General features: G+C 42.0%; 2 protein-coding genes across 7 annotated transcripts in view; both read left to right on the top strand.

The window, feature by feature from the left end:
* Nucleotides 1-12,917, top strand: part of AGBL3 (AGBL carboxypeptidase 3) — a 36,469-nt gene extending 23,552 nt beyond the window's left edge. For 3 of the 4 annotated variants that reach the window (XM_083573660.1, XM_083573658.1, XM_083573661.1), the window contains 7 exons: nt 807-900; nt 2,427-2,498; nt 2,842-3,018; nt 3,622-3,652; nt 4,640-4,851; nt 5,340-5,595; nt 12,396-12,917. In XM_083573660.1, coding sequence (XP_083429786.1) covers nt 807-900; nt 2,427-2,498; nt 2,842-3,018; nt 3,622-3,652; nt 4,640-4,851; nt 5,340-5,595; nt 12,396-12,645 — 1,092 coding nt within the window. In that variant the 3' untranslated portion in view covers nt 12,646-12,917. The remainder of the gene's footprint in view (nt 1-806; nt 901-2,426; nt 2,499-2,841; nt 3,019-3,621; nt 3,653-4,639; nt 4,852-5,339; nt 5,596-12,395) is intronic. The other variant, XM_083573659.1, reaches the window with a different exon arrangement.
* A 2,239-nt stretch (nt 12,918-15,156) lies between these two features.
* TMEM140 (transmembrane protein 140) lies at nt 15,157-24,560 on the top strand. Of its 3 annotated transcripts, XM_083573662.1 has the most exons (4): nt 15,157-15,493; nt 15,728-16,679; nt 19,861-19,950; nt 22,648-24,560. In XM_083573662.1, the coding sequence occupies exon 4, from the start codon at nt 22,657-22,659 to the stop codon at nt 23,257-23,259; it is 603 nt and encodes a 200-aa protein (XP_083429788.1). In that variant the 5' UTR covers nt 15,157-15,493; nt 15,728-16,679; nt 19,861-19,950; nt 22,648-22,656; the 3' UTR covers nt 23,260-24,560. The 3 variants fall into 3 exon arrangements, 2 of the variants coding, with proteins under 2 accessions (XP_083429788.1, XP_083429789.1); XR_014539008.1 differs by lacking the exon at nt 15,157-15,493 and having other exon boundaries at nt 16,017-16,679; nt 19,861-21,124; nt 21,338-24,560; XM_083573663.1 differs by lacking the exons at nt 15,157-15,493; nt 15,728-16,679 and adding an exon at nt 17,025-17,857.
* The last annotated feature ends 3 nt before the right edge of the window (nt 24,561-24,563 follow it).

Raw genomic sequence — 24,563 nt, 5'->3', positions numbered from 1 at the left:
TCACAACACAAGCAGGACAGCTAGCAGGTATCTGTGGCATTTGGACAGAGGCAGGAAGGCACACATTTCAGGTTAGGACATAGTCTCAGGTGTTTCCGCTTGCCTCCCTTTCCTATGCTGTGCTGCTGTTTGCATCCCAGACCAAAGCCAAACTACATCAGAGACACTAAGGAGAGGTTACACTAGAATGGTACTATCCCATACTTCACTGCTATGATGTTTACGTGGCGTCCATTTTGAACATTTCCTCGTGTGCTTTGAAACTCCAGCTAACAGTTTGCCAAGAAAATGGTTAGCAATCAAATATTATACAGTTTTTTTAGCTGGAGTGATAGTTTCTAAAGAAGAGGAAAGCTTTCTTAGTAAGCAAAAAGGCAGGGTACATTAAAAAAAAAAGTAATTACATCCAAGGGATGATAAAATAAGCCTTAAAGGCTGAAGAACCACTTTAGACATTGCATACACCAAAATCTCACAAGCACACAGATCCTAAACTTTTGGGATATAAAGGCTAATTTGTTCATTTGGTGCAAGGATATGCTTGCATAACAAAACTTCCCCACTCACCCTATCTTGTGTGTCCTGCATCATCCTCAATTCTGCTCCAGAGGATTGGGGGAAACCTCAGCACAGGGGGAGGAGAGGGACGGAAGCGCAACAGCACAAGCCTATGCTGACAGAACAAGTTAATTAGCGCTGCATTGGATATAACTCTACAGTTCAGTGCTTCTTTACAACAAACTAATTTCAGACTTTGGTGGGAAGTTTAATAATAACAGTGCATTTCCCTCCTTTTACTCTTGCAGTCAAAAGCCTTAGCAGGGCTTCATAAACTCCTCAGAGAAACTAACTCAGTTGTAGAAGGTAAACTTCATGAAATGTCGTTTGATTCCCAAGCAGGTAAGAGATAACATGGGCAAAACAGTTCTATGAACGTGTGAACCTTTTCATTTGAAAAATTAATATAGGTATTTACAAAGTTGTAAGAAAAGAATTAATTTGTTTTAGCCATAGTCGTCATCAGTGCAGATACAGCATCATGCCGTTAAAGCAATCCATGAAAAGGAAAGAGGAATTCATGCACTATCTGTGAGGCCATGGCATGCTTCTAGAACATTGCATCTACACTGGACAATAGAATGGTGGCATGCAGATAGCAGCCTCTGCTTTTTGTTCCCTATTCAGTCCAATGTACAGAACAATTACAAAGGACGATTACAGCAAAAGAACTGGGATTTAATAGCAACTAACATTGCATTTCTCATATCTTTTATGGGAAGCTCTTCTCACACTATATGAAAAGCATTTTCTCCCAATTGATAAAGTTTTCTAGAAATTGGAGCGTGCTTTATATTCCCTAAATATTTAGAATAATCTAACTGGATACTTTCTAAACTTCCAATTCTATGCGTTAGCATGAAATTAGAAACACAGAAAGCATTTGGGGGTAGGGGAAGGTACCATGTTGCAGAAGATTTGCACATTCTTTGATTGTGCTGTTCCTTCACCTCCCCTCCTTCCCTTTAATTCCTCCAGCCTTCCAAATGGTCTGCTGGGAAATAAGCATACTGCACATAGGTGTATGGGAGATACTGGATGCTCTGAATCAGTATATGAGTGATCTCAGAAACTCTAGGTTGCCATGCCCTAAGCTTTATAGCTTGGTTTATCCTGTTATCTGATACATGTTTATATGTACGTATCACCTTCTCAATCTGCTTGATGCATTTGATAGTAGACTGATATGAAAAGTCAGCCAACAAGAAAACAGAAGGATCTCAGTCTTTCTCAGACAATCATTGGAGGAGGTTGTCTGTAGCATAGGATATTTCCAGATCATGTAGTACCACACCATTCACAGTTTCATTCAATACGGCAGCAGGACAAAGACTTAGGCTCATATGATTTCATGAAACAATGTTTTTCTTAAATGTTTATTGGTTGTTAAATTTTAGTGAATATTACCAAATTGTATAATTCTTTATAACAACATATAATGCTCTGGGAAAGCAACTAATATTTTTCATGTGTTTCCATATTTTCTAATCCTTTCTTGATAACCTATACATTTCCTAGGACTTGTATACAGTGCTGATACAGTACTGAATATGTAACAACATTTTCATTTGGCTGTTTGGTTCTTTGCCTCCCACCATTCCCCAGAGAATAGATTTCCTAGACATTCCTTAGAATGCCTTGTTTTGGTACTTTGCCCGTAAATAGGCATGCATGCATGCATCTAAGGACATCTAAAGACATGTATCCAATTAAGTTGACTCTAGTCCACAAAAGCTCTTTCGGTAATATTTTGTTCAGCCTTTTAAGTTGTCACAAAACTCTTTCTCCATTTTCTATAAAAGTTAAATGTGTATTCTTTCTGAGATTCATTTTATGATCAATTCATGACAGTTGTGGCCATCTTTCAGATTCTATGCCAGATGAACGAAATAAATATACAGTTCAGTACGTCAGTCATTACTTTCCTGAACAAGGATTAAGTAAGTTACTCATATCTTTAATTCATATAATCTTGTGTCTAGACATAGGTTCTACTGTATGTGCAATTATAAGCAATACAATGAAAGCCATGTATTGCGTAAAATAGAGATTTTACAGCCTGATCCTATGCATGTTCACTCACAGTTTCCACTAAGTTCAATAGGGCTTGCTTTCAGGGTAGAGTGCATTGGAAAACAGTTTTAGAGCATAGAGAATGAGCTAATGGAGATGTACACCAGAAGCATAAATTCATGCAAGCAAGAATAAACTCAAAAATTTTCTATTTTGTCCTGCCCTTTAAAATAATACTCTGTGTCTGGTTCCGGCCTTTGTTTTCTACAGATATTGGCTGGGACCTAGCCCAACCTTTGAAGCACATCATCTCACAGAGACTTTTTCTGCCTCCTGCCATCCTTGACCAGATGTGCAACACACCAAGAAGACACCAAGGTGCACTCTCGGGTTGCAAACTTCCTAGGGTGGAAAATATGAGAAAAGAAGCAAAGATTCCACGAAGAAGTAAGTCAACTGAATACTTGGGGATATACTGTGGTCTAAACCACTGAGCCTTTTGGGCTTGCCGATCAGAAGGTTGGCAGTTCAAATCCTAAACGGGGTGAGCTCCCGTTGCTCGGTCCCTGCTCCTGCCAACCTAGCAGTTCGAAAGCACACCAGTGCAAGTAGATAAATTGGTACCGCTGTGGCAGGAAGGTAAATGGCGTTTCCGTGTGCTCTGGCTTCCGTCACAGTGTTCTGTTGTGCCAGAAGCGGTCTAGGCATGCTGGCCATATGACTCGGCTCCCTCAGCCTGAAAGTGAGATGAGCGCCGCAACCCCATAGTCACCTTTGACTGGACTTAACCATCCAGGGGTCCTTTACCTTTTTTTTACTGCATGTAGTAACACTACAGTTCTTTCTATGAAAGCCCATGGCACATTTTGGGGGGAGGTGCTGCGCATTTGGCTCCTCACACCACCCTGTTGGCCCTGTGCCACTGGGATTTGATCTGAATGATTTGCTGGGTGTAAGGAAACTTTACAGAGGGGAAAAGGTTATTTCATATTAAGGAAGCATTTCCTGAAACATTTTCAGTAGCATATTATTTTTCTTTTCTACTTACAGCCTCTCTCATACATGTGGAGAGTCATCCTAGGTAGGAAAACTTATTATTTGTTATCAGCAATCTTCCATGTGGATTTCTCAGTCACATTCTTTATATCTTTATGATTTGGGTTTGGAAAGAGTGTAACATCCTTCATGTTTTTAGATTTCTAAAAAACTGTATTATTCAGACAGGCCAACCAGCTCTTATTGATGTGCTTAATGCTTTTATTGGATGATGATTATAAAGAAGAAGAAGAAAAATTATATACAGTGGTACCTTGGTTTTCTAACATCTCTGTTGAGGAACATTTCAGTTTTCGAATGCTGTAAACCTGGAAGTAAATGCTTCAGTTTTCGAACATGCGTCGGAAGTCGAACATGCCACGCGGCTTCTGCTGAGTGTAAGATCCTGAGGCCTAGCTGTCGGCTGTTGAGTTTTCGAACGTTTCAGAACTCAAACCATCTTCTGGAACGGATTACATTCAAAAACCAAGGTACCACTGTACCACCCTTTATCAAAATATCCCAGCGTGATGTTCAACATTTTAAAAAGATTACAGAACATCAGTGATAAAAACATAATAAAAAGCATAATAAAAAGCATTCTGACAGACAGCCTAATAATAAAATTGTCAATTTAAGTGCTAACTTTTTGTGCACTCTTTCAAAAAAAAATTGCACAAAACAGGGTGGAATGGATTTAAGATGACTGAGTTCCAAAAGAACAGGTTTAGGTTAATCTGTCTATCCCTAATTAGAAGAGTACTGAACTCTTATGTTGAACGCAATGGCATTTTGAGATGCTTAACTTGGGATGGAAAGTGCCCTGAGTCATGTCACCAGTGCGCTATGTCTTAAAATGACAAACTAAAGCTTAAACTAAGACACTGTATTTTATTTTTATTTGTGAATGCTAAATTGTATAGCAATTCTTTATTAAACAAGCATTTATATATCATCTTGGATTTTATACTGCAATTGCTACTTTATTTGATGTATTTATTTTATTTTATTCTGTGGCCTTAATCTGTTTCAGCTCTCTGGTTCTGTCTCAGGCAACTGGAGAAAATAACACTGAAAGGGGTTGTGTCACATTGGAGTTAGGAGAAAAAGAAGTACAAAACATGGCCCTGGCTCAGGAAACACATTTTAATTCTTTACACAACAAAGCTACAACTTGGCGATTAGAGAAGTGTCGACCTGGAAGAGCCACTAGTTGCAGAGAGAAGACATCTTTACAAGCGAAAGGTTTCTTTCCCCCCTTCATCATTGAAATTATTAGCAAAAGACTCAAGTACAGTGGTACCTCGGGTTAGGAACTTAATTCATTCTGGAGGTCCGTTCTTAACCTGAAACTGTTCTTAACCTGAGGTACCACTTTAGCTAATGGGGCCTCCCGCTGCCGCTGTGCCGCCAGAGCACGATTTCTGTTCTCATCCTGAAGCAAAGTTCTTAACCCGAGATACTATTTCTGGGTTAGCGGAGTCTGTAACCTGAAGAGTCTGTAACCTGAAGCATCTGTAACCCGAGGTACCACTGTACACTAGTATGGATGGTGCAGCATGTCATCAAAATTCCCATAATGGTCCTCTGTTCTACTCCTCTGCTGTGTTTATTTCTATATCTCCTCTAATCTATTAATGAATGTTGGGGCTAAGCCCTGAGAGTTGTAACTCAAATTGATCTCTGGAACAAGTAATAATTTACAGGAGTTTTTTGTTTGTTTTTGATCCCAGATCTTCTTGACAACCTGAAACACAATTTAGATGACAAAGAAAGGAAAAGAAAGGAGAAATCACCAGCAAGCAATGTTAAACTTGACAGAAACAATGGAGGAAACCATGAAGGAAGTTTTAGACTCAGTGAACCCTCTCATACACAAGATTTTCTACAACTCTCCTTACCTTTGGTGTCAGAAGGAAAGTATAGGCAAGTCACTGAAAAATACCAGAGGAATGAACAGCAACCTAAGTTGTCCTTAGGTCGGCCCCGGTAAGTTAACAAGACTGCCTGTTTCATGCAACATTCAGTGCGTGTGCTCTGACAAGATGCTTTAGCATTAAACTGTACTGTAACTTGTGCTCCCTGAAGACAGAATGCTATGCGAAGGAAGAATCTGATGCCAATATTGCACCTGAAACAGTGTAACCTGCACTGCCCATGCTGCTTCCACAATTGCTACTCTTCGTCATTCACAGGCATCTTCTAGACACTGGGGGAAACCAATGTACCAAGAGAGCATAAACTCTTCCATGCCAATATGCCCCTAGAATTCATGTTGCCACTCAGTGGGACCCCATACTCTCTGGGTGGAGTTATTTCAGTCTCCCAATAGCACACATGACTATTCTATGAAATCAAGTCTATGCAAATAAGAGTTTGAATTTTCTGTTCCAATGCTTAAGAAGCCCCTTGATACAGATGTTCAATGGCCTGGTTCATACATCACACTTCGACATGTTGTTGTCGTTTAGTCGTGTCCGACTCTTCGTGACCCCATGGACCAGAGCACGCCAGGCACTCCTGTTTTCCACTGCCTCCCGCAGTTTGTTCAGACTCATGTTTGTAGCTTCGAAGACACTATCCAACCATCTCGTCCTCTGTCGTCCCCTTCTCCTTGTGCCCTCCATCTTTCCCAACATCAGGGTCTTTTCCAGGGAGTCTTCTCTTCTCATGAGGTGGCCAAAGTATTGGAGCCTCAGCTTCACGATCTGTCCTTCCAGTGAGCACTCAGGGCTGATTTCCTTCAGAATGGAGAGGTTTGATCTTCTTCCAGTCCATGGGACTCTCAAGAGTCTCCTCCAGCACCATAATTCAAAAGCATCAATTATTCGGCGATCAGCCTTCTTTATGGTCCAGCTCTCACTTCCATACATCACTACTGGGAAAACCATAGCTTTAACTATACGGACCTTTGTTGGCAAGGTGATGTCTCTACTTTTTAAGATGCTGTCTAGGTTGGTCATTGCTTTCCTCCCAAGAAGCAGGCGTCTCTTAATTTCGTGGCTGCTGTCACCATCTGCAGTGATCATGGAGCCCAAGAAAGTAAAATCTCTCACTGCCTCCATTTCTTCCCCTTCTATTTGCCAGGAGGTGATGGGACCAGTGGCCATGATCTTCGTTTTTTTGATGTTGAGCTTCAGACCATATTTTGCGCTCTCCTCTTTCACCCTCAATAAAAGGTTCTTTAATTCCTCCTCACTTTCTGCCATCAAGGTTGTGTCATCTGCATATCTGAGGTTGTTGATATTTCTTCCAGCAATCTTAATTCCGGCTAGGGATTCATCCAGCCCAGCCTTTTGCATGATGAATTCTGCATATAAGTTAAATAACCAGGGAGACAATATACAGCCTTGTCGTACTCCTTTCCCAATTTTGAACCAATCAGTTGTTCCATATCCAGTTCTAACTGTAGCTTCTTGTCCCACATAGAGATTTCTCAGGAGACAGATGAGGTGATCAGGCACTCCCATTTCTTTAAGAACTTGCCATAGTTTGCTGTGGTCGACACAGTCAAAGGCTTTTGCATAGTCAATGAAGCAGAAGTAGATGTCTTTCTGGAACTCTCTAGCTTTCTCCATAATCCAGCGCATGTTTGCAATTTGGTCTCTGGTTCCTCTGCCTCTTCTAAATCCAGCTTGCACTTCTGGGAGTTCTCGGTCCACATACTGCTTGAGCCTTCCTTGTAGAATTTTAAGCATAACCTTGCTAGCATGTGAAATGAGTGCAATTGTGCGGTAGTTGGAGCATTCTTTAGCACTGCCCTTCTTTTTTTTTTTTAATTAATTTTTATTCAAATTTGCAATAACCAATCCAATTACAATTTAACATCCAATTTAACTTATACATCTTATAGACTTCCGTCAGCCTATCTGACAATTTCCATATTTTTCACAACTTTTCACATTCCTTAAATTTGTGTTGCACTTTAACAAACCTTATTCTATCTTTTCATTTAAGCGACATTTCTTACTATTTTCTTCACAAAGCTTCCTGAAATCCAACAAGCGTTATTTCCTGATCACACACAGTTTTGATATACTCTGTAAATTTGTTCCAGTCCTCGGTGAACCTCTGATCGCGTTGGTCTCGAATTTTACATGTTAATTTGTCCATTTCTGCGTATTCCATCAATTTCATTCTCCATTCCTCCCTCGTTGGCATTTCTTCCTGTTTCCATTTTTGGGCCATCAAAATTCTAGCAGCTGTAACTGCATATCTGAATAGCTTCACATCTTTCTTTTCAACATCGTTACCTAGTATGCCTAATAACAGTGCTTCTGGTTTCTTTACAAACGTATATCTCATCATTTTTTTCATCTCGTTATAAATCATTTCCCAGAAGCTTTTCACTTTCTTACATTCCCACCACATGTGTTAAAATGTTCCTTCTTTCTCTTGACATTTCCAACATTTATTACTAACTTTAAACATCTTTCCTAGTTTCACTGGAGTTATATACCATCTATATAACATTTTCATCACATTTTCTTTTATCGTAGTGCATGCGGTGAATTTCATTCCCTCTTTCCATAACCTTATCCAGTCCTCAAATTGTATATTGTAACCAAAATCTTTAGCCCATTGAATCATTACCGTTTTAACTTCCTCCTCCTTTGTATGCCATTCAAGTAATAGTTTATACATTTTTGACAATACTTTTACATCACTATTCAAAATTTCTTGCTGAAACCTTGATTTTTTTCCTGAATAACCTTTCTCCCGCATCTCTTTTTTAAACATTGCATTCAATTGAAAATAATGCAGCCAATCATACACCTTGTCCTTAACCTCTTCATATGGTTTCAAATTCCATTTATCACCTTCTTTAATTATTAAATTTTCATATGTAATCCAATCTCCTGTCATATTGACTTTTTTCGTACTCATTATCTCCAATGGGGATAACCACATTGGTGTTTTCGGCTCTAATAGGTTTTTGTATCTATTCCATACTTCAATTAACGTTCCTCTAAAAATATGACTTTCAAAACCTCTGTGCACTCTGTTTTTATCACACCATAAATAAGCGTGCCACCCAAATCTGTTGTCATGTCCCTCTAAATCCAACAATTCCATATTCTCCAATTTTATCCATTCTTTCAACCAGCAAAGACACGAAGCCTCATAGTACAACTTCAAGTCTGGCAGGGCAAAGCCTCCTCTTTCTAGCACTGCCCTTCTTTGGGATTGGGATGTAGACTGATCTTCTCCAATCCTCTGGCCACTGCTGAGTTTTCCAAACTTGCTGGCATATTGAGTGTAGCACCTTAACAGCATCATCTTTTAAAATTTTAAATAGTTCAGCTGGAATACCATCACTTCCACTGGCCTTGTTATTTGCAGTGCTTTCTAAGGCCCATTTGACTTCACTCTCCAGGATGTCTGGCTCAAGCTCAGCAACCCCACTACCTGGGGTGTACGATACATCCATATATTTCTGGTATAATTCCTCTGTGTATTCTTGCCACCTCTTCTTGATGTCTTCTGCTTCTGTTAGGTCCTTACCACTTTTGTCCTTTATTATGGCAATCTTTGAACGAAATGTTCCTTTCATATCTCCAATTTTCTTGAACAGATCTCTGGTTCTTCCCATTCTGTTGTTTTGCTCTATTTCTTTGCATTGCTCGTTTAAGTAGGCCTTCTTGTCTCTCCTTGCTATTTTTTGGAAATCTGCATTCAATTTCCTGTATCTTTCTCTATCTCCCTCGCATTTTGCTTGCCTTCTCTCCCCCGCTATTTGTAAGGCCTCATTGGACAGCCACTTTGCTTTATTGCATTTCCTTTTCATTGGCATGGTTTTCGTTGCTGCTTCCTGTATAATGTTGTGAGCCTCCATCCATAGTTCTTCAGGCACTCTGTCTAGCAAATCTAAATCCTTAAACCTGTTCCTCACTTCCACTGTGTATTTATAAGGGATTTGATTTAGATTGTATCTTACCGGCCCAGTGGTTTTTCCTACTTTCTTCAGTTTAAGCTTGAATTTTCCTATAAGAAGCTGATGATCTGAGCCACAGTCAGCTCCAGGTCTTGTTTTTGCTGACTGTATTGAGCTTCTCCATCTTTGGCTGCAGAGAATATAATCAATCTGATTTCGATGCTGCCCATCTGGTGATGTCCACGTGTAGAGCCGTCTCTTGTGTTGTTGGAAAAGCGTGTTTGTGATGACCAGCTTGTTCTCTTGACAGAACTCTATTAGCCTTTGCCCTGCTTCATTTTGCTCTCCAAGGCCAAACTTGCCAGTTGTTCCTTTTATCTCTTGATTCCCTACTTTAGCATTCCAATCCCCTATAATGAGAAGAACATCCTTCTTTGGTGTCACTTCTATAAGGTGTTGTAAGTCCTCATAGAATTGGTCAATTTCAGTTTCTTCAGCACCAGTAGTTGGTGCATAAATTTGGATTACTGTTATGTTAAAAGGTCTGCCTTGGATTCGTATCGAGATCATTCTATCATTTTTGAGATTGCATCCCAGTACTGCTTTCGCCACTCTTTTGTTGACTATGAGGGCCACTCCATTTCTTTTGCGGGTTTCTTGCCCACAGTAGTAGATATGATGGTCATCCGAACTGAATTCGCCCATTCCCGTCCATTTTAGTTCACTGATGCCCAGGATGTCAATATTTATTCTTGCCATCTCATTTTTGACCACATCCAACTTACCCAGGTTCATGGTTCTTACATTCCAGGTTCCTATGCAATATTTTTCTTTACAGCATTGGACTTTCCTTTCGCTTCCAGGCATATCTGCAACTGAACGTCCTTTCGGCTTTAGCCCAGCCGCTTCATCAGCTCTGGATCTACTTGTACTTGTCCTCCGCTCTTCCCCAGTAGCATGTTGGACGCCTTCCGACCTGAGGGGCTCATCTTCCAGCGTCATAACTTTTATATGCCTGTTGTCTTTGTCCATGGAGTTTTCTTGGCAGGGATACTGGAGTGGCTTGCCGGTTCCTCCTCCAGGTGGATCACGTTTGGTCAAAACTCTCCACTATGATCTGTTCATCTTGGGTGCCCTGCTCGGCATAGTTCATAGCTTCTTTGAGTTCTTCAAGCCCCTTCACCACGGCAAGGCAGTGATCCATGAAGGGGACACTTAGACATAGTTGGTTTTAAACCATGGCTTAATCATGAATGTGCCTTCTATGCCTCCCTGCAAATGTAGATTTTCCCACCCTGAGGGTGCTGTTCATGGCACAAACAAACCATAGTATGGGTTGCAGTATTGTGCAAACCTAGATCATAATTTTTTTCTTTTATTTTTTTTAAAAAACCACACAAGTTTTCTTCAAACTAACTCTGAGTGGTTGTTGTTGTTGTTGTTGTTACATATATTAGTCACATTTCTTTGCCATGGCAACTCAGTGACTTACAAAAGGACAAAAAACAACAACAAAAAAACACCAAAGACAACAACCCATATATATATACATTAAAACCAAAGAGAAATAATACATTAAAATATCCCACCCACTCTAAAAAGCAATAGATAGTTAAGAGCCAAATGCCTGGTTAAAAAGGAATGCTTCTACATGGCATCTGAAGGTATGTAATGACAGTGCCAGATGAGCCCCCATTTCACAAATGGGGAGCCACCATCAAAAAGGCCTGTTCTTGTATTGCCCGTCTCCTGATCTTCCATGGAGGGGCACACAAAGAAGGACCTCAGATGGTGACCACAGTCTCTGGGAGACTCATACAGGGAGAGACATTCCTTGAGGTATTGGGAGTCCTGTGTTACATAAGGCATTAAAGGTCAAAACCAGAAATTTAAATTGGGACCATAAATCAATTGATAGCCAGTGCAGTCAGGCCAGGATTGGTGTTATGTGCTCAGACCACCTTGCCCCAGTGAGCAGCCTGGCTGCTGAATTCTGCACTAGCTGAAGTTCCTGAATCATCTTCAAAGGCACCCCCACATATAACACATTGCAGTAATCTCACTCCTAGAGGTTACCAGTGCTTAGACAACAGAAGTTAGGTTATTCCTATCCAGATATGGGCATAGCTGGGCCACCAGCTGATAGAAGGTGCTCTGCACTACAGAGGACACCTGAGCTTCAAGTGATGGCAATGAATCCAAAAGTTTCCCCTTCCCATCTATCCAGTACATAGCCAAGGCAAGACATTGGTCCAGGACATCCACTCCACTCCTGCAGATGTAAAGGAGTAGCAGAGCTGTGTGTCCTCAGCATATTGCTGACAATGTATTCCAAAACTCCAGAAATTGGGCCTAGTACAGGTGTTCCCCCTTTACCCCACCTTTTGGCAACACTGGGGCTTTATAAATGAGTATTTAAATATAGGCAGTGGTGGGTTACCTTACAAGAAGGAACAGAAAAGGCAAGGCAGTGGTGGTTCAAGAAACACTTTGGTGACGGTACATTTAGATTAGGTTTTTATAAAGATTATATTAGCCCAGTAGGGACCCCACATTCTGGATTGACTAAAGCAAGGTAGGAATAACAGGAGACCATGCCAGGAAGATGAAGGTTCATATTAGTCTTTATATGTGACTTTAGGGTGTTCAAAGCACGTCACATACCTTTTCTCTCGAGATTACAGTAGTCCAGGCAACAAGTAACCACAGATTTTAGCAGCAACATCCTGAGGAGTTCCATTCTCATTTACTGGTGCTTGGAAACCGGGTGCCTTCTAAATAGTTCTTTGAGAAGAAGCTGGTTTATGAAGTAAAATGTAAACAATAAAGAGGCTGCCTGGTTGGGATGACAATTTAGTGGATTTGTCCTTATGAGAGGGACACTGAGACCAATTTCCTTTGTTTATCTGTGCAGACCTCGCTTGGCTACACTAATGAATACAAAAGGGACCCACAAGACACTTTTACTGAAACGCTGTGAGGATGATGAAGCATCCACTTCTACATCTCTACTGCACACTGGGCCAAAAATGGCAGTGAAAAAGTTACTGTGCCAAAGTGAGAGCAAGTTTTTTTCAAAGAGACGCAAAAGTGAGTGCCTAAATCACAGGCCTTCAATGCAAGACCTTTCAGCAACAACTGAGAGAATTTCCTTTCACGCTTAGAAACAGGTGCCATTTCTTTTCAGGCAGCTAACAAGCCAATGCATACCACTGCAAAGGCTCCATCCCGATAGACAACCTGCAATGATATCTTCAGAAATTATTGCTTCAGTTCCTTGGATGTGGTGCTGGGAAAATGCAAAAAAAAAAAAAAAAAGTATCTTCATTGTACAGCACTTGTGCCATGCGCAGGCTTGGAATACAGGATACAAAAATGTGCTGGAACATCACCCATGAGGCTTCTGTGACAGATAAAAATGAAACAAAAATATGAACTCGTTTATGTTTATTGCTGACAAATTTTACAGGGAAGCAAGTCTAGTCATTTTACTTTTGAATTTCACTTGCTTTAAAGCTGATGCTGTTTTTTAAAAAATGATTAACTGAAAAAGGAGGGATTGGGGTAGTGTTTCTCAGTACTAAAACCTATTAGACAAATTAAAAAAAAATAGTGAGGATCATCATCCAATCTTGTCTTAAATCTAAAAAGAGAAATAACAAATGATCCGCAGGAAGGAATTGCTTTTCTACAGTTAGTCAAAATGATATTAAATTGGAGGTTCCAGTCAAGCACTGTATTTTCCAGCAATGCTCTTCCCAATGGCCAAGATATGCCTATAGTGTCTACTCACAAGTAAGTCCCTTTTAGCAAAGGTTCCAGAAATGTTAATTAAAAGTTTCCTTCTTGTAGGTTCAGCCATTTTATTGGTTCCTGATGGGTACCTTTAACTTTGATACGTAGGGTAACGTTCGCATTAGTTGCTTGAAATGCAGCAAGCTGCATTCACACAAAGTTGTTCACATCAGAGCGGGGAGATGTCATCACCTGACACGCAGGACCTTTTTGGTTTCCCCACCCCTGCAACCCCCCTGGAATTCCTGTTCATTAAGCCATCTGTGTCTGTGTGTTCATCTGCACCTGCACTAAGGCAGCTAGGGTAGGTTCACATTACTGTTTACTCCGCACTCCGTTTTCTAATCAGATTGAAGCTGGTTTGAGGGGGGAAACACATCAAACAGCAGTTTCTTGACAGTATTTGTTAAGAAACTACAGGATCAATTTGCATTGTGGCTTAAATTGTGAGTGCAGCTTCAAAAATTAGTGGGAGAGCACTGAATAAGTAAGTGGTAATGTGAGTATACCTTTACTTTCTGTTCCAGAGGGATAGGGGAGATAAAACTTTAATTATTTCCCTCTTATTTTCTGTTTTATAGTTCTATTTTGCTGCTCTTAAAAATGGGGGAGGGGTGGATAATGCAAGACTTATACTGAATCCCACCCCCAGCTGTGGTGTGGATTGGGAAAATGACATGGGTAAAGGATGAAAGCTACCTTCCCCCAGTGCCATGGTTCCAGTCTGAATCCACAGGCCATATTTAGTCTTTACAAAGGAAGATCTCCCACTTGTTGGTATCCATCTGTCTTGAGAGACATCTGTCTTGAGAGACAATGGAGTCACCTGGGGGTGAAAGCAAACCTCTTTTCAGCAATGACATGACCTCCCCAGGAGGTCCTCGGCTACCTAGATGACAAGAGTCCCCTCAGCATCGCTGATGTGGTCCAAAGGAAAGCAGTTTGGCACCAGCTTGGCTGCAGGAATTGCGAGGAGGTGTACAGGTGCCATCCAACCATCTTAAAAGAATTCATCACAATCCCCAGACTAACAGGCTAAAGCTGCACAATTCTAACAAAAGGCACAGAAGCTTTGAAAAACCGTTTACCTGTGCACATTGGGCAGGCTGGTGCTGCAATGGCAGTTGCATTTAATTTTATTATATCATTTATTGTCACAAACACTGGACTAGGGTGCTTAAGGTAGTACAAAACTCTTCTTTGTTTCTGCTTTAAAACTTGGTAAACTCTTACTTTTTACAGAAAATAATTAGGGAAACTATAAATTTATTAAGCTTGCTGGTCTGAAAAAAGTAGGTATGGGGGGATCAAGTATACACACTGAAAAAATATTAGCAAATATCATTTTTCTCAAAGTGGGTAACAAAATAATTTCAAAAGATTTAAGTTGCTAGCACACTTCAAATACCTGAAGGACTGTCCCAGAGAAGGGCTGACGTATTAGGACAGTGGTTTGCTGGACTTAAGCTTAACTTTAAATCTGAGACAGCCAATGTCTAAATGTCTAAATGGACTAAACACCCACAAGTTGTATATTAGATATGAAGAGTAATGGGAGTTGTTATCTAGCAACAACTAGCGAACACCATGTTGGTTACCCCCACCAGGGTCAGCCCAATTCGGTATTTTGGCACCTCAGGCAAACCACAAAATGGTGCTCCCTTCCCTACCAGGGAAGAAGGGGTGAGTGAAGATCTACAACAGGAAAAAGTGGGGAATAAAAATCTACATGGGGATCTGCTACCCCTGTGGATATTGCTGCCTGAGGCCGTTGCCTCAACTGGCCTCATGGTTGGAATGGCCCTGACCCCCACTTTGCATCAACAAAGTTAGGGTGGTTAGGAAGGAAAAGCAGACTAAATGTCCCCTTGTTAGCACTGTGAGGGGCTTCATAATCAGTTGTGCATCATAGTACTACAGGGCACTGCAATGCTGTGGTTAGCTGTACTGGTCCAGTCTTCTTACAGGATATGCCCCCACTCCCTGCATTTTAGCACCTTGCTGCAGTCCTCTTGCTGCAGATCTCAGCAAATAAACCTGGGTACACCTATGGATTGTTCTTTTTAGATTGGTACAATAAACTTGGTACAATGAAATTTGCATTGATGAAACCAATGAATTCAAAAGAGCCAACTCATGATATCATTATGAGGAATTGCACTGAGATCCCACACCCAGGAGTGTGCAACATGAAATGACAATTACAGATAGGTAGCCGTGTTGGTCTGCCATAGTCAAAACAAAAAAAATTTTTTTCTTCCAGTAGCACCTTAAAGACCAACTAAGTTAGTTCTTGGTATGAGCTTTCGTGTGCATGCACACTTCTTCAGATACACATCTGTGTATCTGAAGAAGTGTGCATGCACACGAAAGGTCATACCAAGAACTAACTTAGTTGGTCTTTAAGGTGCTACTGGAAGGAAAAAAATTTTTTTGTTATGAAATGACAAGAATGTGATGAGTATTTGTGGGGTTTTTTTTAAGCACATATAAATCCATATTGATTATAAATTAGTTACCACCCAAAGAGTCTGGAATTACTGGGATAAATTTGAGAGCACCAGCATAATGTTTCCATGTGATAGTGGCCAAATTATGACCCTAGCAACAATCATCACCAGACCATATTATGGTTGAGCAATACAGTAGTCAGCTGCTAAGTAACTTTATGCCCGCCTTGCAGAGGCAGTTTCAAGTGCCCTACAACAAGCAGCCGGGGGTTAAAATCCCTGGGACGACGTCAGCGTTTGCACTTGCATGCTATTTCTGCGCATGTACTTGGACTCACTACTACTGTACTCTAGTGAAGCGTGCATCCCTTTTCTATCACGGTGCATATGAGGTTCTGCGCCCGCTAACAAAAGCCATTCCTCCCAACAAAAATCCTGGCTACGCCCATGTCATGGTGTATCTCTACAGAAAGTTTTCCGTTTTCTTTCCTGGAAAGGCTCTGTTGCATTTAAGAAACCGCATGATAAACACACCCATTTCCAGGGGGGGGAATCCCCCCTTATCGCCGCCTTATAACGCCTGCAGCTGCGTTAAAAAGAAAAGAAAACAAGGCTTACCCCCCTGCGGGGAGTTTTGTTTTGCATCCCTGATCAACTTAAAATGAAGCTCATTGGTCACACCTGATGAAATGAGCTGGGAGGCAGAGAAGCAAGAACTAGGTAAAATGTAAAGTCAACTTTCACAAAAAATAGATCATGCAGCTTGGAGGGCGGCAGTAAACGCTCGCCATCCGCGAAAAGGCCAATCAGACGGAAAACGAAAGAGAAATCTGCTGAGAGTGAGGCACGTGACTGATGGCTCCGCTTTCTCAAACAAGCAAGTAAACAAGCGCTTAGATCGACTTCTGCGCCGGAGGGCAACGCATCTCGCCACCGCCGAGCTCCGCAAGCAAGTAAATATTCTTCCTATTTGCACCCAGTTTGCTTGCGCTTTTCTTTTTATAACGCATAGAGAACTTTTAAGGGAATAATTTGGGGTTAGGGACGCGGAGATTCACTCCGGTATTTCACGGCAACCAGTTTGCTCGTCGTTCCGACTTTGGGCAACTCGGTGCTAAATCACTTTGCGCAGGTTTCGCCGCTACTCTGGAGGAAGAGAAGCAACGAGTGCATTGGCTGTCGATTTTCGCTTAGTGATGGTCTCGCTTTTTTCCAAGCATTGGAAATAATATAAAGACAGCAAGGACAGTTTTGGGGGGGGTGTGGCTTCCAGCATGTCCAGCTATTTTCTGGAAACGCGTGACAACGCTACTTCTGAAACACGCTTGGCGTTCAACCCAACCCGCTTTAGACTTAATCCCATGGCATGTCTAGAAGGCCTGAAGAGCGACGAGGGTTGGGAGGGGCATGGCGCACCCATTCCCATACACTTGGGGGTCGGGGCAAAGGGTGTCCGGCCATATCCGGCACGAATTGCTCCCCCTGATGTGAAAAGGAGGGGTGAAGGCCGAGTTTGGGGGAGGCATTTGGCCGCTCCGTGATGGGGCGCCTCATTTTTGAGGTGGGGAGAGAGGCGGGTCAGAGAGCAGCGCCTCCCGGAGGTTAGTTTGGAAATCCTTTTTCTGCACCTGGCCTTGGCTCACCCCACCCCGAAAAAGACCTCTCAGGCTGACTTGAACCTCCTTTCCCCGAGTCTCGTTTTTCCTGTTCTCTTCCCGAACAGACCCTGGAAGTTATTTTTAAAAGGGCGTTTGTGTGCCTGTGCTCTGCCTGTGTCTGTCTTAGGGCCACTCCCGTTGCTGCAGGTATCCTGCTTCTGCCTCTTCCCATTCCCCCCTCTAGACCCTTAAGGCTTAAGCCACTTGCCTCCCGTCCACTTGTTGTTTTGTCTTCTCGACAAAACTTCCTTCTTCCCCGCCCCTGGCGCACTATTGTTCTCCTTCCTGCTTATCTCTCTTGCTTGCTCTCCTGTTAAGTTTCCCTGCCCCCCCCCCCAGCAAACTTTTCTGTCTACGTTTTTTCCTCGCACCTCCCCCTGGTGCAACTCAGCCCCTTCTTCTTATTTTGCTTTCGCTTTTGCTGAACATTCAGCCTCTCTCGAAGTGCGTCGGTGAATCTGAAAGCTTGCGAAGTGAGTAAACATTAACTATTTTGGGTGATGATTGCTCCTGCAGGCGGCTTTCGTCTTCAAAGCCCCTTGGCCGCGCGATCTCCTCGTTATTTCTGTTTATTTCTCCTCCCTCTCTCCGTCTTTGGGAAAAATGCACGCAGTCTCCCCAGGGGCTTGGTCTCGTCCAGCCCACTGGCGTCCGCAAGGGGGGGGTCTGTCCTCCCACCCCTAATGGCAGAACGCCGAGATTTCAATGCTCAAAAATGGTTTATTATAGCCTTTGTAGAGCTGGAGATACCTATTGGGCGAAGTCTGGTTTGTTTGGTTCCTATCTTTCCTGTTTTTAGCCAATAAGAGAAGTGGTAGCAATGATTGACATTTAGGTGGGAAAGCATCTAGCCAATTGGACAAAAACGGAGTCTACAGTACAGTACAGTACATGCGTTGAAAATTACTGTTTCCGCCTTATTTTAAGACTGTTTGTGCTCCCTGAAGGATGATTGCTGTTGCCCTGTAGAAAACAGTTCAGATATTCAGAATTTCAACACTTGCTTTCACCTGCCTCCTGCCTGGAGGGGTATTGTTCTTGCCATTTGGATGTTTTGTATTTTATTGTTAGGTATTGTTTCTGTGTTTGTTAACATGAGATGTTTGTTTGATATTAGTGTTTAAATCATGTTCTGTTTTGTAACTTAATGAATCACCTTAAAATAATTAACTCTGCTAGTGCCAATGTAGGTAAAAGTCCTCTTTCGCATCTGCTCCCCTCCATCTTCTCTATCTGCTGTCCTTTCTGATGTCAGGGTATCCTAGGGAATTGAAAATTCTAAATACTATAGTGTAAATCAAAGGTTCTCTTGCCTACAGAGACTTCTGCAGATCTTGCTTTTGAAATCATGTATAATTTAGTTGAGATTCCTGCATTGCAGGGGATTGGACTAGATGACCCTTGGGATCCCTTCAAGCTCCACAACTTTGCTGTCAATTTTGTAAAACCTTATAGTTCAGCAATTACAAAGAAACTAGCGAGTTGGGGACAAAAAACACATTTCAGCTTTAAGCACAGAATCCAAAGGAAAAGTGAGCCACATAATGTCGCAATCTTAAGCACCAACCAAAATAAAAACATATTTTTGTATACATCCAGGCTTAACTGGCATCTGTTTGGCTTCTGCAAAGGAAAGGGAAGCAAATATTGCTCACTCATTTTTCTTGCTGATAAGGAAGAAAGCAAGTTAACTTGTGGGAAAGGAGTTGAAAATGGAAATGAGCAACTTCTAAGTAGTAATGACGCACTTTGTGAAAATTTCCTAATTTCCTCTGCAACAGGGTGGTGGCATTAAAGGGCATTTGGATGATAGCCAAAAATCAAATAATTCTTTGGCAGGAATCATACAGAAATCTAAAAAGCTACTAGTTAGTATATAGCACAAGTGTGTGTTCATATTGGCTAAGACTGATGAGTTTGCTCCCTCCCCTCCCCCCAAAGGTGTATATGTACAAGAAGAGCCTTGCTAAATCAGATTAAATGTTTGGTTTAATTAAGTATCCTGTTTCCAACAGTGGCCAGCCCACGTAGGGCATCTTATCCTCCCAGAATCTGAACATCAAAGATTTACTGCCTCTGAACATGGAGTTTTCCCTTAGGTATTAGGAGGAACTTGGGAGGGTGCATCCATCCTTCTAGCTCAGTTCCAGTCATGCAATCCAGCCAACTGGGACTCTCTTAAGTCCCATTTATTCCAGTCTGAATGTGAAGCACATTAAATATCGCCCATGGAAACCAGTGAAACCCCAAATTGCTTTGTATTGCCTGGATCCTGCCCTTATTTTACTGTGTCAATTAAAATATGCTTCTTTCCTGTCACACTACTATATGCCTAAAGGAGGGGTGTTATTTGGAATTTCCCTTGCCATAGTGGCATCATTCTGGCTGCCAGCACAGCAGTAGTAACATCATTAAATGTTGTGGCCAACTCACACTTTGAGCAGATGATGACATGGTGAAATCTCGTTTCCCACAGGTGGCACAATGATGTATTCCAGGCATTGAGGAGGCCTTGATCTGCTGGTTGCTGTGTACTGGTTAGAACTAGTTGAGTCTTTTATAAAAGGTGAGTATTGGTCATCCTCTTGTTTCCTCCTCCACTTCAGTCTTTATCTAGTGATTCCTCCAGCCTTGCATGGTCTTGCACAGTTTGATGTTGTAATGTATAGATTAGATGGTCTGTGTAAAGTACTCTCCAGTTTAGTAGGGGGAGGGAGGCAAGCATCTGGTAGCATCACATTGACAACTAGTATGAGTAAAACATTACTAGAATATAGCTGCCAGAACTTAGTATCCTGTCAGTTGTGTAGAAGTTGCAACCAGTGCTGCCTCTATCAGTAAGCAGAAAACAGAGACCTGAAGGGTATCAAATTTCCAGATATATAATGTATATTTTACCACAGCATAGCATAAAATGATACTGATACCACAGGATAGGGTATCATTTAAAATCCACATTTTAGCTTTTGTATTTGGGGTACCAAATTGGCTTGTACAACAGTCACAGACAAAGGTGCCTTATCAAGTGATAAAGACAATTTACTAAAAAACTGAAACATGATCTTCAAAAGCTTTGTCAATTTTATCCTGTTCAGTTGGCCAAAAGAGAAAAATTGTGCTCTTTGACAGTTCTAAGTAATAGAGATTATGACTTCTTCACCCAGCATAAATGAGTACCTGAGGAAAAATAACTGGAGCAATAGGACAATAGTTACTCTTGATTTTCTTCCACAGTGAAGCCTGATGTGTATCAGTTTTCAAAATTTCAGCCAGATAATGTTAGCCTGGAACGAAACCTTAGAAAGGATGTTGCAAAAGAAGCATAGGTAGTAAGAGACAAGTACACATTAGCCTGATTTGTATAATGCTAAGCCATGGTTTGTTAAACTATGGTGTATTAAACATTAGCTATGACTCGGCGTTGCGTGGGAAGCCAGCACCTTGCTTTAACCATGGGTTGTTTGGCTACCCTATACCAGTTGTGCACCAAGCTTTAAAGGCACAAGGCAAAGGCAGCTAAAACTTAGCCAACCTTTGAAGAAACAAGCCATGGTTTGTTCAGTCATCTGCAGGGCAACTCAGTTAAACAAACCATTGCTTCACAGATGGGTCATCAGCATTGCATTTGCAGGCACCAGTATTTCCAGCAGTTCCTCTTTAAACGTGACCCCATTTTCACTGGATGACAGGACTGGACACCTACCACCCCTTCTGTTCTGAACAGAGGAGATATAAATACAGTGGTACCTCTGGTTAATTCGTTCTGGAGGGGTCCATTCTTAACCTGAAACTGTTCTGAGGCACCACTTTAGCTAATGGGGCCTCCCGCTGCCGCCGCGCGATTTCTGTTCTCATCCTGAAGCAAAGTTCTTAACCTCTTAACCCGAGGTACTACTTCTGGGTTAGCGGCGTCTGTAATCTGAAGCGTCTGTAACCCGAGGTACCACTGTAAGCTTTTCACTGTGGTGGCTGATATAGATGTCTGTTTCCCATTGATAGATGGGACATACCTGTACCATTTTCTGGTCCTGTCTTTTTACATTCTTTAAGATGTAATGGCCAGTTTATAGTAAGTCATGCTCCCACAACAGCCGTTTTGTGATGTGTCATGCCCCCACAGCAGCTGCCCTGTTACTGACATCCATGACACGTTCTCAAAATTCCAAGAGAGCCTTGCATACAAACGAGGCCAATGAGTTCGATTTCGTAATCCTTTTCTTAGTCACAGCACTCCTAAATTACTCCGGTATCTTACGTACCAAATGTCACTTATATGTGTTGCAACTGAAAGTAAAAGCATCCTTTTGCATCAATCCCCATGAATAACTTTGCAGTTAAGAGTTGTTCCCACGTACTTTACCCTTTGGTTGCGTAGGAGCCACACATAGCTCAAGGTGGTGGTACTTCTTGCAGGATTTTGCACCCACGCTGCTCACCTCGCCCTTCCCATTTAAACCACATTAATCTTAGTGCTGGGAAAAGGCCATTTGATGGCGCATCCATTACTGTAGTCCACAAGCAGTGGAATATGGCTGCAATTTTTTTTGCATTCCTATTCAATGATGCCCATGTCATTAGTGGCAACAGGAACAACATTTGAATGTTGCACATCTCTCCCCACCACTCCCAGTGTTAATGATAGAGAACTCCTTGCAGTAGTAGCCTTTTTGTAGCTGTTTGAAAGCTAAATCACCAGCTGATGTTCCCATCATACAACAACCACCACCCCTCCACCACGAGTTGCTGCTGAGCGCTTTAAAGATAAGCTGTGCACAGAACCTCTCTTGATGTTGCATCCTGAGTTATCAAATACAGATGATTGTAGGGATAGCATGCAAAGCCAAAATTGCGTATACTTAAAAACACATTTGGGTCAGTGGTGGATGGGATTGCCAAAATTTTCCGGGACACCCACCCCCTTGAGACTCACCTCTTTTGTTGTGGGGTGACTGGCTGGGAGGATGTGACTATAAAGCTGCTCCCTGTTTTCCCTACTCCTATGGTTTTTACAGAGTCTAGCCAACTAGCCCAACCTTCATACACCTGTCAATCCAGGCTGTCCCTATACATATCTATTAACCAGCCACACGTTTTATCTTCTAAAAAGCTCTAGGTGGCATACGTGATCTCTTTCAACCTTTCCCTACTGTTTATCCTCTCGGGCTGAGAGTATGACTGGCCCAGTATCACCAAATGGGCTTTGGGGCTAGGCTAAGCAGGGATTTGACCCCTTGAAACTGAAACGTGATTTTTCTCCTACCAGGTGGCCAAGATGAAAATACAACCAAAATGCCCGAAAGACAATGCTAAGCCCAGCACTGGTCTGCAGAGGCAAAGGTTCAGCCCATGCCTTTTCTACCTGAATAATCTCCTCTTGGCAATTGGCTATGTAGCTCTGCTGCTTTATGCCCTCATCTGGAAAGCGGGGAATATTGTGGACTCTTCCACCAAAAAAATTGGCTTCTACAACTTCTGCTGGTGGGACCAGGAAGCAGAAAAACTTGAATGCTTCAAGAACTTGGAGAAGGTGGGCATCAACAGTGTTGCGCTGGTGTTGTCAAGGATCTGTGTGTATTCTACGCCAGTCTTGTGTCTCTTTGTTGCCACTACAGTTTTGCAAGCCCTGTGCTTGAAAGACAGAGATGGATTCAAACTGGCCTGCATCCTTTTGGCCATTGGCAGCTTGATGTTGCCCGTTGGCCTCGCTTTGTTCATCTTCCACACTGAGCCATGGATAAGGGTCTCTGAATTTGGCGAAGTTTTTGTAGCCCTGGCTGGGGCTCACATTTTGATGCTACTCCACTTGATCTTTCTTGTCCTGTTCCTTGCACATTGCAAGGATGCTCTACCCAAAGGACAAATCTTTCCTGTGTAAATATGTGAAGTTCCTACCTGGGATACCAAATACTGTAGTGGATTTAAAAGATAAGTGGATCCAGTGACCCCGATGCCTTTCCAAGCCCTCACATGAATGATGAGCGTGTTGGGGGGAAGAGTTGGCGCTCCTAGCACACAGATATTTCTCTATCTTAAGTGCCGGGGGAGGGAGGGAGAGATTGCATGATTGCTGCCTTCTTCAATCAAGCACTCATGGCTCTTTAAAAGTCAGCAGTAGCTAACTGCTGCTTGGCAGTATTGGAATTTTGCTGGGCATCCAAACTGTTTAGAACAAATTATTGATAGAAGATAAGCTAGTATCTCACAAGTCATGGTTTGACTTACAAGCCTAGTCATCATTTGTTGTCATCAATTGCCCCATCCTCTGGCACATGCAGAGGGGTCGTTTTCTCATCTGTGCTGAGGTTTAGAGAAAGTAAAGTACAGCATGAGTCACTCACTGCTTTGAAGAGAATTATCCTGCTGCTGCTTTTCTCCAAACTTGTAATGCAAGCAAAAACTTGAGGATGGAGTGATCCTCATGCTGTTCTACCACTACCATGCTTATGTTGCACGAATTTGGGGTTTTGTTTTTTCAAAAAAAGTGATATACAGTGTTCTTTTACAACTTTTGTATTGATCAAAGGCATTTAAAGTTGGACGTGGTTGTGTATTTTCTAGCTTTCAACCAAAGACGGGTTCAGTGAACAGGAGCCAGGATTACTTCACTTCTCTGTGTATAGATGGCTGCTAATACTCCATTTATTCATACCATCAATCAAACGCAGCGGTGCAGGGGCCTGCTGCTTCTTTTATGCTTGGGGTGGGGACCCTGTAGCCCTCCTGATGTTGTTGGGACTGCCAGCTCCCACCAGTCCTAGGCAGCATGGTTAATAGGAGGGACTATGGGAATCTTGCTCCAGGGTCACAGCCTCCCATCTCTGCCATGTGCAAGATTCCTGGTTTCCTTTGTATTTAGTTGTTTGCAAAATAATTCATTTAAGTATGGTTGAACACACATTGCAGACACCTAGCTGCCGCTGCTATCATGAGAATACTGATAGTGACTGATAAAAGTGGGAGCGTTCTCTAATTATATAGGCTGATGCGTAGCCATATTGCTATGGGATGCTGGGAGGTTTTTCTTTTCCTTCAGTTCCAAGTGTAAACAAAGCATTTTGGGAAGCTTAACATTATGCAATTGTAGCCAAATAATATTTTTTCAAGTGTCTTGTCGCCAAACCCAAGTCTTTGTTACTTATACAAGAGATACTGAAATTAAAGGTTTGTTAAACACTACTG

The sequence above is a fragment of the Podarcis filfolensis genome, assembly GCF_964270895.1.
Source record: "Podarcis filfolensis genome assembly, chromosome: 10".
Classification (NCBI taxonomy): Eukaryota; Metazoa; Chordata; class Lepidosauria; order Squamata; family Lacertidae; genus Podarcis; species Podarcis filfolensis.
The sequence above is the reverse complement of the archived record's forward strand: the minus strand, read 5'-3'. Positions and strand labels throughout refer to the sequence as shown.